This window comes from Rhinoderma darwinii, chromosome 13, assembly GCF_050947455.1.
Source record: "Rhinoderma darwinii isolate aRhiDar2 chromosome 13, aRhiDar2.hap1, whole genome shotgun sequence".
NCBI classification, from domain to species: domain Eukaryota; kingdom Metazoa; phylum Chordata; class Amphibia; order Anura; family Rhinodermatidae; genus Rhinoderma; species Rhinoderma darwinii.
Genome location: NC_134699.1, coordinates 34365677 through 34382189, shown reverse-complemented (window position 1 = coordinate 34382189; position 16513 = coordinate 34365677). Strand labels below are relative to the sequence as shown.

Genomic DNA, 16513 nt, shown 5'->3' with positions numbered 1-16513 from the left:
ATTGTGAATGCAGCTCTGGGCTATAACACAGCCTGTACCTCTGGATCAGTGCAAGATAAGTAATATAGTGACAAAGTGACTCATTTTTATGTAGAGGATATCTTTAAATAAACTGTAAAACAGTGTTCAAAAGGTGGACATCCCCTTTAAGTGGTGCAAGAAAAAAAACCTGTATTGAGTATAAAGAGTCACTATTCCATAGTCGTGGATAAAACAGAATTTATTGAATAAACTTGGTAATAAATGCCTAGCTTATCCATACAGGATACACATTTACATAGCTTATTTATGAAATATCTGATAATATATAAAATGTAGGCTTCTTTTAAGGATGCAGCTGTGAAGCAAACCAAAACAAATTTAAATAGGACCACTTACATTTGCGTAGAAAAAAAATCGACAACTCCAAGACGGACACAAGGAGGTTTGCATTTGGTGGTGCGTTGGTCTTTGGACATGAGAGGGAGTTTTTCTATTACAACTGACACAGAGAGGGGGGAGGACGCAGGATTTATGAATGGCTGCTTAACATACACAATATGTCATAACTGGACCAGGTTGCTGCAAGCTAATCAGCTAATGGTTGGTCTTGTACCGATATAGCAGAGCTGAATTTATCATTTACCTCAGCTCCTCATGATGTGTTATCCATGGCTGTGGTTAAACCAACTGCATTATCCTATCACAGTGCATTAGCAATACGACTCTGCTACATGTTATGCTGTTCATAGTTACCAACCTCGTTCTGGAAAATGCCTATGGGCTACACTGGTTTTGATAACTCCCCTATAATAATAAAATCTCTAGGTTAGTATGTTGAAGGTCTAGAAGGGGGGACCCCCACCAATACCCTGAGAGATGTGGTGGGACCTCTTCGGCTCTGCATTTTCAGAAATCACCAGAAAAAAAAGACATTGACTTCCTTGGTATACCAGCATGTGCATTTTTTGGGTTCTAGGACCCCTCGATTGGTGAGATTCCTGGACCCGAACACTATATTATTTAGACGTGTCCAAGATGCTGAAACTAAAAGAATACGTGCTATTTTTGCAACCAATTTTATATTACTCCAGTGCATCTAAAGACTACAAACAAATCCTAGCAAAGAGTAGTGTAGTCATCTGCTTATTCCTGAAACGGTCTTGGAGAAATTCTGCACAAGGGGTTAAATTCCTGCTGATCTCTTCCATTGTCTGCAGCTAGTTGTATTACAGACAGACAGGATTGTGAGTATCAGGAGGGGAGGAAAGTGAGCGTAATCTCCTGGGACACGTAAATATTTTTATTTTTTTTACATATTTCCGTTTTAATTGCAATATGGGAAAGATTAGGGTCAAAATAAATTGCTAGGAATTTTTATTTTTTGTTTTTTTGTTAAGTGGGTTCAAATGGAAGAGTGTAACACATGACTGCAGGATAAGACTACACATATAATGTGTCACCATGGAGACACAGGTATGCATAGGAGCTGTATACACAAAACAGGATATTTTTCTTTAAGACTATTTGCAAAATTGCAGAATTTTTTGTTATTTTAGATGCATTGGAGCAATAAAAAAAACCCTCTTTTAAACATACCTTATAATAGAAAACTAGTCACACAACAAGTCACATACTTGCCGGTATGACTATAAACAGTAATGCTAAAGTTTGAAACATGTATGAGAACCATTTGCATAGTAACATCTAGTTTTTCCTTTCCGTCCATATTTACATGACTGGTCGGGTCACCCAACATGCAGCAATGTATAGTACCTGTGGCTGCCCAGTGACCACAGTGCAGTGCCTCCATAGCTTTGCCTTATCCCTATTGTAAGTGAGTGTTTCTACCTGAGCCAGTTGGTTTTCCTTTATTTCTGATCTAGTATCCTCAGTTATCTCTAAGTGAAGGGGCTTAGCAGCCATTTTTCACAGGTACACATTTAAAGTAAATAACCAAAATAAAGACTAATGTACAACAGGGGAAAAAGCATTAAAAAAACAACAACATGCACAGTAACAATGTGATTTCTTGTACTGCCACTTTGGTGTAGAACGGTCTGAGCCATGCCAAGAAGTTCTTATGGTTTCCATCTTCAGGACCAAGATTGGACCAGCAGAAGACTGTATGTGGCCATGTACCCACTGAAGCCTTCTCTGGTTACCAATGGGCAGAGAACTATAAGAATATTTGGTTGTGACAGCAGTTCTTCCATGTTTCTTATGTCTTGTGCAACTCTTATGTGTATGGTTTGGTCCATTACGTACATGAAAATAAAGACTATATAAAATCCACATCTGAAAGGAACGTTTTTATATATATATTCTTATAGTGTAATCCAAAGTCCTTGTAGGTGGGAGAAGTAACAAAAGACACAAGACAACGCAGATACAGTTCCTCATTCACAAGTTTTCAACAGCGGTGACCGATGCAGGAGTGGAGGAACGGGAGGTGGCACTGGATGACCTTTCAACAGCAGGGCTAAGCAAAATGGGGTCTGATGGTTTGGGTACTAAGGAGCGGATAGGCGTTAGTGCCTTGGCAGGGCCATGTAGGCTCTGCCCACAGATACGATGATGTTTTTCCCAGTCCTTGTGCTGGCAGAATGATCCACAGTATCGAGCAATGTTGCAGCCGCTGCAGGTCTCGCTGGCTTTACGACCACAGTTCCAACAGCTCTGCAAAGAAGTCAAAAGTATTATAAGTTTATAAAACTACAAGGGTTAGGTGCAATAAGAGAAAAATATAACTTGTTCTATGATACAGCTGAATAGGGTGGTGGTTGGGTTATGACTAAGTAAAGATAACTAATCATAAAACAGATTTCTATAAATGACAGATCATTTGCCCTTTCCACCTTGCTCTTTGTCCTGAGCTCAGTGCCAATTTAGTCTTAAAACTGAAGACTTTAGCAATCGAGGCAGACTGGTATTTAGAGAAGCGCTGCCTGACAACCCTATTGACAAGGCTGTTGTTGTCCGGTATTTTATACGTAGCATCCGTGTGTTCAGATCAGAGCTGGACTGAGGCCGACACCAGAGACGGCGTAAGAGAAGCCTGGACAATCCCCGCCTTGGCTTACATTATTATCAAATGATGGAATGGTTTCTTGCGCTGGTAAAAAGAAAAGGAGGGGAAGTCCTTCATCTATCAGACATTTATGGCATATCCTGTGGATAATCCAATAACTGCCAAGATGGTCAATAAGAATGCACGGTCAGGCTGGGACACCCACCGATCCTTAGGATGAGCGAGTCCCAAACCTGACCGCCCCTGGTTTTAATGGAGGCTTTAATAGTTTGAGCTATATCACAGCTTGTTACAGTACTGGTCTTATATGACACAACTAACTACAGTAGGTTATCCACTTTTCAATCCATAGAGATAATTACCGTTGAAGGATCAGGAACACAATAAAGTCCATTCCGTACCTCAGTGGACTCCTCCTGCTCATTTACTACAAGGAAGGCGTCTTCAGTCGCCCTCCTCTTGGTATCGGCAATAGTCTGTTCCATCCTGGCTCTCTCCGATGCAATCATCTCAAACGCTTTCTGTTCGGCCTCAGATACAGCCTTTTGTACCTCAGACATGGCCTGCCGCTTTACCTCATTAACCGCTTCTTCTGAGTGGGGAGGACGGAGATTGAAGTGAAAAGTCACATTTACTGTATTGACAATGTAAATGGTATAATTCAAATATTTATATAAATATCAAAAATATTTCACCCCAAAAAAACATTTTTACTGAACACCGGAAGAACAGCACAGTAGGCGTTGCTCAATACCTGCTTTCCGCCAGATTTCTTCAGTAACGTAGTTTCCCCCAGTTCGGTTTCCAAAGTCCCTCTGAGTGTCTGCAAGGAAGAAAGTTTAGGAAATTATATATATTATTATTTTATATTATTTTTTGTGTAGAACATCATTCTCCATACAGTCAAATGGCCAGAGACCCCTGATCTTCATGTTCCTACCATATATTTGAAGTCTGTGCACTTGCATTCATGTGCAATGAACGGACAACATATTGACATGTTAATGCCTATTAAATGCGCGTCCTTCATTTAGTGAGGCTTGCTAAACCATGAAGTGACTAGTGGGCGGTGGGCAGCAACCGACTGCTGAGCATGAGCCCCTTTTTTGGACTTATTTGTCTGGTCCCCTAACAGTAGTACCACCTGTAATGACTTGAAGGCAGCCCTGAATACATAGATAATATTCTTCTATTATTATTTTTACAATATAGTTAGGCTATGTTCACAACATTTTAACTTCCGTTTATGATGGAAGACTAGCTGCTGTGACGGATCTGCCGCCTGATGGCTCTTATTGACCATTGAGCTATCCATTCAGATTCCTGACAATTTTGACTGCAGAAATAGAACTGAATGCCGTGCTATGTTGTAACCCACCACCGCAAGTGTGAACAGCGCTTTATAAAGAATTTTAGAACATGAAAGTTTGCGTTCTCATGAACATTAGTATAGCAACCTTCAGGGGTGTACATATCTTGCATGCAGCCCATGTGGTTTCTATGGTGCCCTTAGCAAGAGGGTGCCCAGCCTCTCCAATATTGGATGGCAAGAACTTGGGCAGGAATCCCATCTCCAGAAGGCTTACATTGTGAGCAAACAAGTGAAGAATTAGCCCAAGAGTCATGGAAACAGCGTAGAGGGGGAAACAAACACCAGACCATTTTATCCTGGGTGACAAAACCCTGCATCTTAAAGGGTTCCCAGTTTAATCATTGCTAGGGGGCCTCCTCTCCCAACTGGCTGCTCCCATTGCCTTTAGTATTCCAATCAGTGTAAGTAACAAGGTACAAAAGCATTAACCTGACCCTACTACACTATTATTACCAACAAAAGTATATATATATACAACACTGCAATGACATTTTCTCACCACTGGTGCCTGAGTCAGTAGAAGTTGGACTATGCTGTCTGCTTAAGTGTTCGCTTCCTTTCCTAAGCTCGGAGGATTCGCTGTAACGTCTCTTCCAGTAATTCAGCTCATCCCTGTCCACTTCTTGACACCTGCGCAGTACTGCCATAGAACGCTTTGTCTTTTCCACCATCTCCATGATGCAATTCAGGGCCTATAAAAACCAAAAACATTAAATATGTCTTCTAAAACACTAGAGGGCGCTGTCTGTATAACAGTCAGTGAATGTGCAAATGTAATGTTGAAAGCACCGATTTACAAAAGTATGACCCAGTTCTAGCTTCAGAAAAGGTAGAGATGAGAACAAGAAAAAAAATGCCAATATTAGTTAATAACTTAGTCACAGTTAAAGGCAGCGTATGTTAATAACAAATCACCTTAAAGAATGGGAGTAATTATGTAATGTGCATTCTTTATAATATATCCTGTATCAAAATGATGTCACTGAGAGCAGGATATATAGAAAATGGGGAAGGGTAGTCTGCAAAGTAGTACCCTCTGCTCACCATTTTTAGACAGTTGTATTTTACCCGAATACTGCCATATAATGCCAAATATTTACATTAGTACCAACACAATACTGTCTCTCAGTACCCAAATAATCCCGCCATACAATGCCTAAATAATACCTTCATACAGTATTCAAATAATTCTAGTGCCCATATAACACTAACAATTATTTCCCACAAAATACTGCCATTCAGGGTACATATACTTCCACTATAAGACACATAAAAGTGAAGGAGTTAACGGTAGGGGTATGTTCACACGCAGTGACTAGAAACGTCTGAAAATACAGAGCTGTTTTCAGGCGAAAACAGCTCCTGATTTTCAGACGTTTTTTTTAACAACTCGCGTTTTTCGCATGCGGTATAATAAAACTATTATAATTACTGTCCCAAAAAGAGAAATAAAAGAAACTTTAAAAGAAATGAATAAATTATTACATGATCCAAATGTTTCCATTCCTCTGCCCATTCTCGCTCCGTCAGCCGGTGATCTACATGTTCTTCTTGGTAACCATTGTTTAAGCTGCCATTGATTCCTACAGACAGAAAATGTTACACTATGAGTGACTGCAGATCATACTATCATACATTTCTCATCAGACGTATAATAAAGGCAGGGTGGTGGTTACCTGCAGTTATAGCGTGGTGGCGCTCTCTCCCGTCCCTGCATTCCACAATCTTGCCTACTGGTTCCCTGTACAACTGCGATCCTGGTATATCATCCAATGAGTAGTGTTGCAGAGGTGGAGGGGTAGGGTGAAACTGGCTGGAAGGGTTCAGGAGGGGCAAAGAAAGAGCTGGGCTGTGTCGGGGGGCCGGGCTGATCGTGCACACCCTCTTGACTGGTGGCTCTGGTGGTAAAGGCTCCCTCTCAAAGCCATGATCTTCTCTCCTACAAACAAGATAAGATAGTTTGATTTGAAATATTCTTCGACTAGCTCTATAGTTTCACACTGCCTCAGACATCATGTTGTGCATGCTCTTAACCCTTTACCTTTCTGGGCTATGTCGCTTTCCATTCCCATTGACTTCCATGAGCAGCTCAGAGGAATCAGAAGGGGAAGAAGTGGTATTGAGAAGGATGTGTTCATGTTGCGCCAAGTACTGTGAGGGAGTTTGCTTGGCAGCACGCGCACAGTGCAGCAACTCCCTCTGGAGAAGCGGCAAGTTGGCCTGAAAATAATCAGCATCCAGATTATATTAACCCAATAAGTAAATTGAGATTCAGCATAGGTTAGTGGAGGATGCAGCTAAAAATGTCACCTTGAGGAATGGAATGACAAATGGTCGGAGAGGGAAGTTGGTGGCTTCCTGGAGCTTGCAGTGAAATTCCTCTATGGTCACAGTGGAATTCTGTAGAACAAACAAAAGGTTAAAAATGACCACACAGGTCAATGGAAGCATTGGATGATATTTCAGGTCAGACCTCAGGCCTGTAATGGATTGCAATGGTTTCCTATTATCTATTAATGCCCCCACAGCGGGTTTTTATTTTTATTACCTTGTTTCTGCATTACTACTACCTAGTGGACTGACCATTACTATGCATTTGCCTTTACCTGATTTATTGAAAAATGTAGGGGAGGGGGGGGGGGAATGGTCCTTCACTACATCATTTTTAGACTTAATTTATTTTCTAGAAGTATTATTCATTTTTTTTTTTCATCTACATTAATTCCTTCAATCATTAAACAAGCATGTCTTTACTACTATGGTCAGATGTGAACGTCAACTTACCACCAGAGCAAGGACAAGGGTTCGGACCTTCTCTCCAATCTCTGGAGAGATATCATTGCCAAACTGTTGTAATGTGGTGAGGAACCTCTTCAGTTTGCTGAGCTGCCTTACTCCACATGTGGCAGGGAGCTGCTGATTGGCTAGAGATGAGGAAGAAGATGATGAAGGACCATTGCTGGAGCGCTGCGGTGGAGATGGAGCTCCGTTCAGGGAGGGCGGAGAATGGTTCATTCCATTGGAAACTGCAGAGTAATAAAAGTGACATTTATTTAGTGTGATAAGGGACGAGTGTTCAGAAATAACATGATATGGAGATGGACGTGTACAATAACAAGTGCTAAGTTCTAGATTGGAAGTGAAGAGTAAGACACGTGGGCACAGAGGGCAGATGGAGCTCGGAGCAAAAAGGAAGGATTTCCAAATAGGTCGTAAAAATTGATGGAGGGCCACAAAAGAATCATATACATCTAGAATCTAATAATGCCAGGCTGTAAGATTTCTAGTTTTAAGTAATAATAAAAGGAAATATATGGCACCATTGTCCTACCCCGATCCTTTGTAACAGGAAATTGCATTTGTACGACTGGAGGCAAATACAAAAAACAGCCCACATTTTACAAAAGGAAAAAATAGCTAAATGAAGCATCTGCCTGCAGGCAAACCCTAAACACCTTGTGGATGTACACCTGGGTGTAGTTCTATTCACCAGTGGGGTGCTGCCTCATGGCACTTAGTGTTAGTTGACACCCATATTGATATATTGATTATAATAAAGAGTGCACGTCTGCCAATATAACACAAAGCGGATACAGCCGGTACTATTTGTGGACCATCCAGAATAAATATTGGATAGACAAACAACGGTTCCTCATCCAAAGGCTTGTCATGGGCTGCTTGACCTGCACTTATCTGCTGTTGACTATGTATCACTGAGGGATAGACAGTACCACCACCTGTAAGCAAGAGCATTATGTACCAAAGAGGAAACAGTGGAGAAATGGGACCAGGGCTCCGCTCAAATTGGCCACATCCTCCTTCCCCATCGGTAATTTCGACTTTGTGCAGGGCTCAACCTGTCCAAAAGTTCACAAGGGATTAAAAATCTAGCCGGAGGCTCATGTCGCCATTTTTTTTATGAAGATGGAGACCTTTTGTGTTGTGGCATAAGCTCTTAGTGGATCTACAGGACACAAGCAACAGGTTGTGTCACAACACTCCATTGCACCACAAAATGCATGCAAAAATAACAAGAAAAAGCTCCTACTGTTAGGTATTACAGCACAACAATTGAAAAACCCTAGGGGGGTTTCACCTTATTAATGCCCAGATGTTATATAAACATGCCCATTCATTCACAGCATTACAAAGGGGGGCAGAACACCTTCCTAAGGATCCTGTTTCCCAAAGGTCAAATTGAGTACAAAAACATCCGCAATAGAGGGATATCCCTTTATATTGTCTATCTAAGGATTTCTGGGCAGGTGCAGAAGTGATCTCAGTCAGACCCCCAAAAGACAATCCAAATATTAAAAATGTTATATGAATACTAAAGAGAACGAGACTCATATTCTACAGCAAACTGACCGGCAGGATTTATATTAGTAATACAGTTCTGCCGGAAAAGGGGTCCCCCCAATAACACGACACGATAAGGAGGAGATTGTATGGAGCACCAGTCCAGCATGTGCCCCGCCATGCCATACAACTCACTTGGAGTAGCGAAAACACACCACACAGACCACGTTCATGCTGAACGAGGGGAAGGGGGGGTGATAATTTAGGTCTCCGTTCTACTGATCAATGTGGGGCCCAACAGTCAGACCCCCATTGATCGAATATTTATCACCTAGAATACCCCTTGAAATAGCATATACCCCAAATAAAATAAATAAATGTAGGCTAAGTATTTGCATTCATATTTAACCATTTCTTAGTTATAGCAGTTTCTGGGACAGATGGGTGACAACCAATGTGGCTACAATTACAACTCCCATGGAGGGCTTTCCCAGACTCCTGAAGGGCATAGCTACGTATTGATAGTGGGTGTAGAAGACACAAATTGTTGTGTAACTAGGAAGGAGTCTGAAAAGTCTAACCCTGCATGTGGGAGCTGTAAAGGACGCCATGTTGGTTGTCACCCAGCTTTCCCAGGAAGATATGTAACTAAAAAATTTGTGAATAGAAAAAAGGGAAAATGTCACTTTTCATGAATGATAACTCGGCTGTAGTGAAAAACACTAATATATAATATAAACTATTGTGTTTTCATGATACATACGTGATGAGGGTGGGAAGGATACGGGCCGCGGACCACTTGGGTTCACAGGTGGCAATGGTGCCATGGTAGGAGGTGAAGATCGAGAATGAATCTTTACTTCCATGGGAGACCCGGGCATTGAAGGCACCCTCCTGTCTCCAGTGACTACAAATTAACAAACATTGCATAGTATAAGTACAGATATCCTGTGAATATCATACGTTTGCAGTGTACGTGAATCCAAAAATTAGACCAAATTGTTTAGACAAATCTGTATAGTTTATCCAGTGCTGTGGTTCTACCAGGAGACTCAACCTATGTGAATACGCAATTTCTATATGTCATTTCCATGTACCCCACAAGGTGGGCACTCATAGTAAAGATTACTCTGACCATAACCCACCTCACACTGCCATGTTAGTCAGGAGGTGGATAAGTAAGAAAGCCGATTACAACAGTACATCACTATGCATCAAAAGAACGAAAGAAAGACACATAATACAAATAACAGGTCTATCGACAGGAGCTTGTTGACGGTTTCCAGTCTCAGGTCTTTTTTTCTACACTCTACAAAGTAAAAGTAACACAAAATATTTAGATCTTCCATCATAAACATCCCCTGCACTTAATAAAATATTTGAGGAGAATTTTAGGATAGCAGCAAAAGTATGTGACATTTCTATCCACATAAATGTTGCCAGTCCAAACTAAGGTTCTGTTCACATCTGCGTTGGGGTCCCATTCTAACGTTCCGTCTGAGCTTTCCGTCAGAACGGGACCCCGAACAGACACCGACGGAAACCACAAGTTTCCATTTCCATCCCCATTGATTTTAATGGTGACGGATCTGGTGCCCATGGTTTACATTTGTCTCTGTTGTGCACCGGACCCATAGTTTTGCCGGAAGCAATAGCATAGTCGGCTACGTTATTGCTTCCGGCAAAACAACGGGTCCGGTGCACAACAGAGACAAACGACAACAGAGACAAACGAAAACCATGGGCACTGGATCCGTCACCACTGAAATCAATGGTGATGGAAACGGAAAACTTCTGGTTTCCGTCTGTGTCAGTTTGTGTCTGTTCAGGGTCCCGTTCTGACGGGAAGCTCCGACGGAACGCCAGAACGGGACCCCAACGCAGATGTGAACAAAGCCTTATAATGTGGTCTACAGGAATAATTGTGTGGGCATGCCTGAAAAGGGTAGGTCACAAGGCAATATAATCAGAATACTCAATTCAGAATGCTGGCAAATACGTATGCAAATTTCATGATAAGCTACTGCATACAAATGTAGCAGTACCAATTTTGATAGATGTAGTATAGTCGAGTTTGTCATTTAGCACAACTCCTTTATCAATGTATTATCTGTGGTGTTACATTGCCGTGCAGCTCAATCTGCTGCCTTATTGTGATTAAAACGGTGCACCAACAATACATCTCCAAAGAGACTCAGCTCTGCTACATCTGTAAATAGATAGAGCTACGCCTACACAAATAACACTGAATTAAAAGACACAAAATAAAATTCTCTCGCTCTGACTTTCCCAGAATCCTCTCTGTGTTTTTCCCTGAGCACAGTGGTAAAACCACTTTCCATCTGTTTCCTGTTTCTGCCAGGCTGAGGTTTTCCTCTGACATTAACCTCTATAGTGCCAAATAAAATATAGCAGTTTCGAAAGCGGAAAAGATTCTACAAATGCAAAAAGGTCGCAGAATAGCCACGTATGCCAGTTTATATGCCATTCCAGCATCTCTACAGATCTCTACAACACTAATCATGAAATGCCACTTACTCAATACTCTAATTTATTAAGGGAGAGCTGCTTATTATCAGTCACTAAGTTCTCAGACCTGCAGATGGGAGATGCATTTTTTTTTTTGACTGGCTGATAACAGTGATAATTAATTAGAAATTAGTAGATGGAGGTTAGATATCGCTTTGGGATTAGTGCACATGTTGCTAACTACGTACGGATTTGCCGCAAATCTGCAGCGTAATGCACTACCAGCGAAGTAAATGAGGTTTCAAGAAATCTCCTCTACACTGCAGATTTTTTCTGTGCGTAAATTGACCTGCGATGCGTATTTTAGAATCCGCAGCATGTCAATTTATCCTGCGTTTCCGCTTGTGAATTGTATCTGACTGGTTTTAAAGAAAAATGCACCAAAATACACAGCATAAAACCGCACCTATTTCCCCATCAAAATGTAAATACCGCACCTAAAAACTCATTAAAAAACGCACCATTATATTACCATTAGAATAACGCACCATTTTAGCAACGGAATTGTGTGCGTACACTTTCGGTTTTGGTGCGGATTTTCCGCATCAAATTATGCAACGTGTGCATGTAGCCTTAGGCTACGGAATCCAAACTGAAACAACGGAAACCATAGTTTTCCGTTTGTCACCGTTGTTTAAAGGCTCCATCCTTTTGACGGAATGAATAGCGCAGATAACTACTGTATTGATTCCGGCAAAACGGACTCCATTTGTATCGGATCTGTCACCATTGAAGTCAATGGTGATGCAAACGGAAAACTATGGTTTCCATGACGTTCAGCTCAGACGGAACCCATGAGCGGAACCTCGACGCAGATGTTAACGAAGCCTAACGCAGTCGTAAAGAAAGCAATTTCCAGTATAACAGGAATGTATTGGGAACCTCTGACTGGAGGACGACTATTATCTCACTTTACGACTTCCATTGTGCAGAGTGGAAGCATTCAGTTCCTGGGGAAGGTCTTGTTGACACATAGACAGACCTCCCCTCCCCCTCCCGCACATGTCTGTCATACACAGGAGTCAAGAACAACAGCTGATACTATGACAGTCACCTGCAGCCGTAGGGGAGGCCAGAATTCAATGCAAATTTCCATCCGAAACAATGGAAACAGATGAACGTTAGTGACTGGTGCACCTGGTGTGGGTATCAGAGGGGGGTTGGGACACGTGCTGGGAGGCCTGATACACATCTGTCACCGTACAATACAAAGTGCCACTTTCCCTCCTTCCTCATATAATGTAGAGGGGTCTCAGGTGGTCGTCGGCACATGCAACCGGTTGGATTGTCTTTTCTTCAAATTTGGTAACGTATTTAGTGTTACACCAAGCCGCTGAGTTGACTTCTTCTGTCCAGTTAAAAACTCTCTTATGTTTTTGAGAAAGATGGACGACGGCCAATATAACATCTATCCTGCTCCCACAGGGGTCGCGTCCAGCTTTTCCAGACTTCTAAATGGCTTGCCTATCTAGATATGGGAGCAGGTGACGTATCGCTGCATAACTAGGCAGAGCTGTAATGCCATGGTGGCCATATTGTCACGTTTCTAAAGTATAGGCAGGGATATAGCTATGAGATGGTGTAAAGGAAACACTCGCACCCTGGCCCAGGTGTCTGGAGGGCAGAGGTCCCTCTGCCAGTTAAGACACCAGTATTATAAAATGGCATATGGTAGTTTGGGGGGGGGGGGTGATTTTACAGATTTTGCATTGGGCCCGGAAGCTTCAAGTTGTACTTTTGCGTGCAGAATAGAGGAGATTTATCACAGCTGGTGCAAAGGAAAAGTGGAGTAGTTGCCCATAGCAACAAATCAGTTTCAAGCTTTCATTTTCAGAGGCCCTTTTGGAAATGAAAGAAGCAATCTGATTGGTTGCTGTGGGCAACTATTCCACTATCCCGTTGTGGTAGTTTAAAAAAATAAAAATAAATCTCTCCCTATATGTAGAACTTTAAAGAGGCTCTGTCACCAGATTTTGCAACCCCTATCTGCTATTGCAGCAGACAGGCGCTGCAATGTAGATTACAGTAACGTTTTTATTTTTAAAAAACGAGCATTTTTGGCCAAGTTATGACCATTTTCGTATTTATGCAAATGAGGCTTGCAAAAGTACAAGTGGGCGTGTTGAAAAGTAAAAGTAGAACTGGGCGTGTATTATGTGCGTACATCGGGGCGTGTTTACTACTTTTACTAGCTGGGCGTTCTGATGAGAAGTATCATCCACTTCTCTTCACAACGCCCAGCTTCTGGCAGTGCAGATCTGTGACGTCACTCACAGGTCCTGCATCGTGTCGGCCACATCGGCACCAGAGGCTACAGTTGATTCTGCAGCAGCATCAGCATTTGCAGGTAAGTAGCTACATCGATTTACCTGCAAACGCCGATGCTGCTGCAGAATCATCTGTAGCCTCTGGTGCCGATATGTCCTCGCTCGTCTGACACGATGCAGGACCTGTGAGTGACGACACAGCGTGATCTCTCGAGAACACGGCCGTGTCTGCACTGCCAGAAGCTGGGCGTTCTGAAGAGAAGTGGATGATACTTCTCGTCAGAAAGCCCAGCTAGTAAAAGTAGTAAAAACGCCCCGATGTACGCACATAATACACGCCCAGTTGTACTTTTACTTTTCAACACGCCCAGTTGTACTTTTGCAAGCCTCATTTGCATAAATACAAAAATGGTCATAACTTGGCCAAATATGCTCGTTTTTTAAAAATAAAACCGTTACTGTAATCTACATTGCAGCGCCTATCTGCTGCAATAGCAGATAGGGGTTGCAAAATCTGGTGACAGAGCCTCTTTAAGATAACCTGGAGTTTCACAATAGATATATATACTGGGTTTGCTTATTTATTATCTACCTGATGGTTTAGAATATCCGATAATCTGGCACCTCAGCAGTCCCCAGGTTACAGAAATAACTGGAAAATCCCAATACGGCTTATACAGTTAAAAGAAGGGATTTTTGTGGTGGGCCATTCACTGTAATCGGACAACAGCGCGTCCTCTGAGGAAAGCTGAGCAAAGCTGGCAGGAGATGAAGTGAATTGGCGCAGCGGATAGTTGGACCATCGCTGATTGGATATAGTTGGTATATCCTAGTGATATGCCCCCAATGTCTATCCTGAGACAACCTTGGGGATGTTTCTAATGTAATAATAATGTATTATTACAATGGTGCTGAGTGACATGCTATATATTTATGAAAGACTTCTGCGACACCACCACATGGTGTGATGGTTGCACCAAATTTATTATTGACTTTCACATACACCAGTCATGATATGGAGTATGTGGAGACATTTACTCTGCTGCTCAGGACAATCGTGCTGCAATACTTAAAGAAAAGCATTTAAAACAATTAAGTAACTGGAATTCCAAAAGAATTCCAAAAAGAAACGACAAAATCGATTAAAAGGAAACAAAATCATTTGAAAAACCTCTCAAATCCTTTAATATAAGTTACAGAGTCTACATGGAAATATTTAGTGTCAGACAATTACAGGTCCTGGTCTGGCCATTAACACCAGTATCCCACACTACGCTCCATGTCACACTCACAGGGGTCTGGGGGCTGAGATATAGGGGGTTCCTTGTGAGGGTCACTGGTAATTTTGTTTCCCTCACCAACAATTGGTTCTGCAGTGTTAAGGATGAAAACATTATTATTTTTTTTGTTTACCCCTTAGAGAAACTATTTTGTTAGCCAGGGAATTAAGATCCTTGCAAACCATCTACGCCATGCACGCCAATCTACGGACCCTACTGACAAAAAAAAAATCCTCATATTTCAGCTGTGAGTGTGATGTGGGGTGATGTACGGGGAAGGGTGGAGGTGATAGGATATTGGGGTTAACAGTAGTCACAGGCCTGAATGTTCACATTTTGAGTAAATTCTCACTTTAAAAAGATTATCTATCTATCCTATCTATCCTATCTATCTATCTATCTATCTATCTATCTATCTATCTATCTTATATACACACACATAGTTCTATAGTATACTGCAGCTATACACACATACATATTAGGTACAGGCCATTTCTGAAGACGAACATAAACCAAGGGAATCCTATTTTATTTGTCTGTATCCATCACAGCACGAATGAGGATAGAACGGATTATCATTGATCTGTGCAAATATGAAACCAATTACATCTAAAAATCTCCGCTTAATAAGCCGGATTTCACCATGATAACCAAAGCTGTTAACAAGACGTTCTCTTAAATACGTTACACTTTTTATTATCATGGTTGTGTTAAGGCTCGCCGTTAACCCTTTCTGCAACGTCTGAAAAATATCTGCAGTAGGGATAAGATTATTGATCTGTATTCAAGGACATAGGGAGGTAGCAGCGGGGAGTGCGCTAAAACGCGAGCGACTTACCGTCTGGGATCTGCGGGCGTGGAATATTAAATAGGATATTTTCTTGGGTTGACTTGAGTGGGATACCCCTCCGCCCCTGCGTGTGTTTAACACATCTGTGATTCCTCAGTGTGTTGGAAGAAGCAGGACTGTTCTGGCGCAGATGGACTGCAGATGTGTTGTCAAACTGAATTATCCTCCCCCCTTCTGCCAGGGAGAGAGAAAGAGACACCCCGTCCTGTCTATATCTGCCTGGCGCTCTCACTCTCTCTAGCTGTTACTAGGGCTTTCTGCATTTCTGTGTCACTAGATATACACCTACCGCTGGCTCAGAGCCAATAGGACTGGAAGTCCTTAATATACGCAGGGCTTGTTCATGGCTGGGTGCACCAGCGGTGACATTTCCTGGCCAAGAGCAACGCACATTGGGGTGATAGAGAGAAGGGCACAATATGCTCTGCTGTTACTAAACCCAGCAATACATTGCAGAGGAGCAATGGAGAAAAATATATCTACCGTATGTTGGCAACAGCTCTGTCAACCGCCTCCCCTGTAGACATGTACACTAAGTTCGGCCTAGCATGCATGTTTATATCAATAGGTAAGAGCTCTAAGCAGTGCTTATCTCCTGGTAAACAAAAAGGTTGAGTATGATGAAAACCAACATGACCGATCCTTCTCCCCCTGACCCCTAAGTCAGGGCACAGTCTGGCTGTCCTCATACATATCAGGTTGTCAATTGATTCTCGGACAATATTTGGACCGCCCGGCATTTATCTAATGCATATGGCCATCCTTAGGCTCAGATGCACCAATTAATACCATTCTCGTGTGCATCACATGTTCCATATGTGTGAGATGACTACATTGCAATATATTTATTCTACGTAAAGGTATATACACAGTTGAGGTTCATTTTGTTTTTTTGCATTTTGCTGA

At 42.0% G+C, this 16513-nt stretch overlaps 1 protein-coding gene across 4 annotated transcripts in view; it reads right to left on the bottom strand.

The window, feature by feature from the left end:
- Positions 1–202: 202 nt before the first annotated feature.
- CBFA2T2 (CBFA2/RUNX1 partner transcriptional co-repressor 2) overlaps positions 203–16513 on the bottom strand; it is a 29129-nt gene continuing 12818 nt past the window's right edge. Inside the window, exons 1-11 of one of the 4 annotated variants that reach the window (XM_075846728.1) lie at positions 15596–15839; positions 9445–9588; positions 7167–7408; positions 6693–6782; positions 6424–6602; positions 6059–6321; positions 5868–5965; positions 4882–5074; positions 3765–3833; positions 3373–3602; positions 203–2658 (exon numbers count right to left, since the gene is read on the bottom strand). In XM_075846728.1, coding sequence (XP_075702843.1) covers positions 2383–2658; positions 3373–3602; positions 3765–3833; positions 4882–5074; positions 5868–5965; positions 6059–6321; positions 6424–6602; positions 6693–6782; positions 7167–7408; positions 9445–9562 — 1758 coding nt within the window. In that variant the 5' untranslated portion in view covers positions 9563–9588; positions 15596–15839 and the 3' untranslated portion in view covers positions 203–2382. Of the gene's footprint in view, positions 2659–3372; positions 3603–3764; positions 3834–4881; positions 5075–5867; positions 5966–6058; positions 6322–6423; positions 6603–6692; positions 6783–7166; positions 7409–9444; positions 9589–15595; positions 15840–16513 lie in introns of those variants that run through there. The other 3 variants (XM_075846725.1, XM_075846726.1, XM_075846727.1) reach the window with 3 other exon arrangements.